The sequence below is a fragment of the Austrofundulus limnaeus genome, unplaced genomic scaffold (genome assembly GCF_001266775.1).
Source record: "Austrofundulus limnaeus strain Quisiro unplaced genomic scaffold, Austrofundulus_limnaeus-1.0 Scaffold298, whole genome shotgun sequence".
In the NCBI taxonomy this organism is placed as follows: Eukaryota; Metazoa; Chordata; class Actinopteri; order Cyprinodontiformes; family Rivulidae; genus Austrofundulus; species Austrofundulus limnaeus.
Window position 1 is genome coordinate 659,484 of NW_013952700.1, and position 1,405 is coordinate 660,888.

The following is a 1,405-nucleotide window of genomic DNA, read 5'->3' on the forward strand; positions in this document are numbered from 1 at the left end:
CCTCCCTGACCCACAGACTCCTCCCTGACCCACAGACTCCTCCCTGACCCACAGACCCCTCCCTGACAAGAGACATTTCAGCATGACAGCAGTCTGCAGACACATGAAGATGTTCTGCAGTTAGCTCAGATGTTCTCAGGTGAAGCTTTGCTGTGGTTTCAGGTGGACGCTGTGAGGCTGATCGCTGAGGGGCGGGCACCGAGGACCACACAGCCCAAAGAGGGGGCCACCTACGAGTGCATCCAGAAAAAAGACAATGCTAAGGTAGAAGAAGAGGGGATGTGAGCTGAAACAGAAAACACTGGATGCTGACAGCAGCCTCTCTGTTCACAGATTGACTGGAACCAGTCAGCTGAGGCTCTCCACAACTGGATCAGAGGAAATGACAAAGTCCCTGGAGCCTGGGCAGAGACTGGTGGACAGGTGAGGGACACCTGAAGGCTCGTCTTTATGTTCCAGTTTGAGACATCGACACTTAGCAGCTGTTTGAAGTAAAGCACGGAGCTGAAACTGTCCTCATCCTCCTTGTAGAAACTAACTTTCTCTGGCTCCACCCTGATGGACAGCAGCACACCAGCCAGCGGTCAGCCTCTGGAGTTTCCTGGAGCCCACCGGCCCGGCCTCGTCACCAACAATGGTCTGGTGCTGTTTGGAAACGATGGCAAAGCGGTGAGTCGGCCTGTCTCCATGACCTGTCCACTGTGTGACCTCAGGGGTGTTTGAAGTGTTGCTTTCTCCTCAGCTGCTGGTGAAATGTCTGCAGTTTGAAGATGGGAAGATGATTCCTGCAGCTCAGTACTTCTGCTCAGGGAGCAGTGCTTCTGTGGAGCTGACCGAGGAGGAGAAAACATTCGCTGAGCAGATGAGGGTACGACCTGGTGCTGAGGACATCAGAGATGCAGAAACGTCTCTTCTGGTTTTCATTTTGTACCTTTCTGTCTGTCAGGTTGTGTGGCAGAGCATCCTGCCTAATCTGAGCCAGATTGAAGACTCCACAGATTTCTTCAAGTCTGGTGCTGCTTCCATGGACGTGGTCAGGTAATTAAATCATTCAAATGAATTAAATACATCTGTCAGGGTTGAGGTGGGGCAGCTCACTAACTGTACCAGCAGTGATGGGAAACAACTAAACATGTAAACAACAACAACAAAAGCTTCAGACTGTTGCAATAATTCTTTGACTTCATCTATTTAAGCAAGTATTTAAATATTTAAATCACAGATAAATGTACTAGTGATATACAGCAAGTAAAATAAGTATTGAACACGTCAACATTTCTCTCAGTAAATATATTACTAGAGGTGCTAATGACATGAAATTTTCACCAGATGTTGGTAACAACCCAAGTGATCCATACATACAAAGAAATCAAACCAGTTATTTGTATTTAATGTGGAATGGCAC

General features: G+C 47.8%; 1 protein-coding gene across 1 annotated transcript in view; it reads left to right on the forward strand.

The window, feature by feature from the left end:
• The window catches only part of aldh1l1 (aldehyde dehydrogenase 1 family, member L1), a 35,989-nt gene that overhangs the window by 8,824 nt on the left and 25,760 nt on the right, over positions 1–1,405 (forward strand). Inside the window, exons 5-9 of the mRNA XM_014021592.1 lie at positions 163–264; positions 334–423; positions 532–669; positions 743–868; positions 947–1,038. Of these exons, the coding sequence (XP_013877046.1) occupies positions 163–264; positions 334–423; positions 532–669; positions 743–868; positions 947–1,038 (548 nt within the window). The remainder of the gene's footprint in view (positions 1–162; positions 265–333; positions 424–531; positions 670–742; positions 869–946; positions 1,039–1,405) is intronic.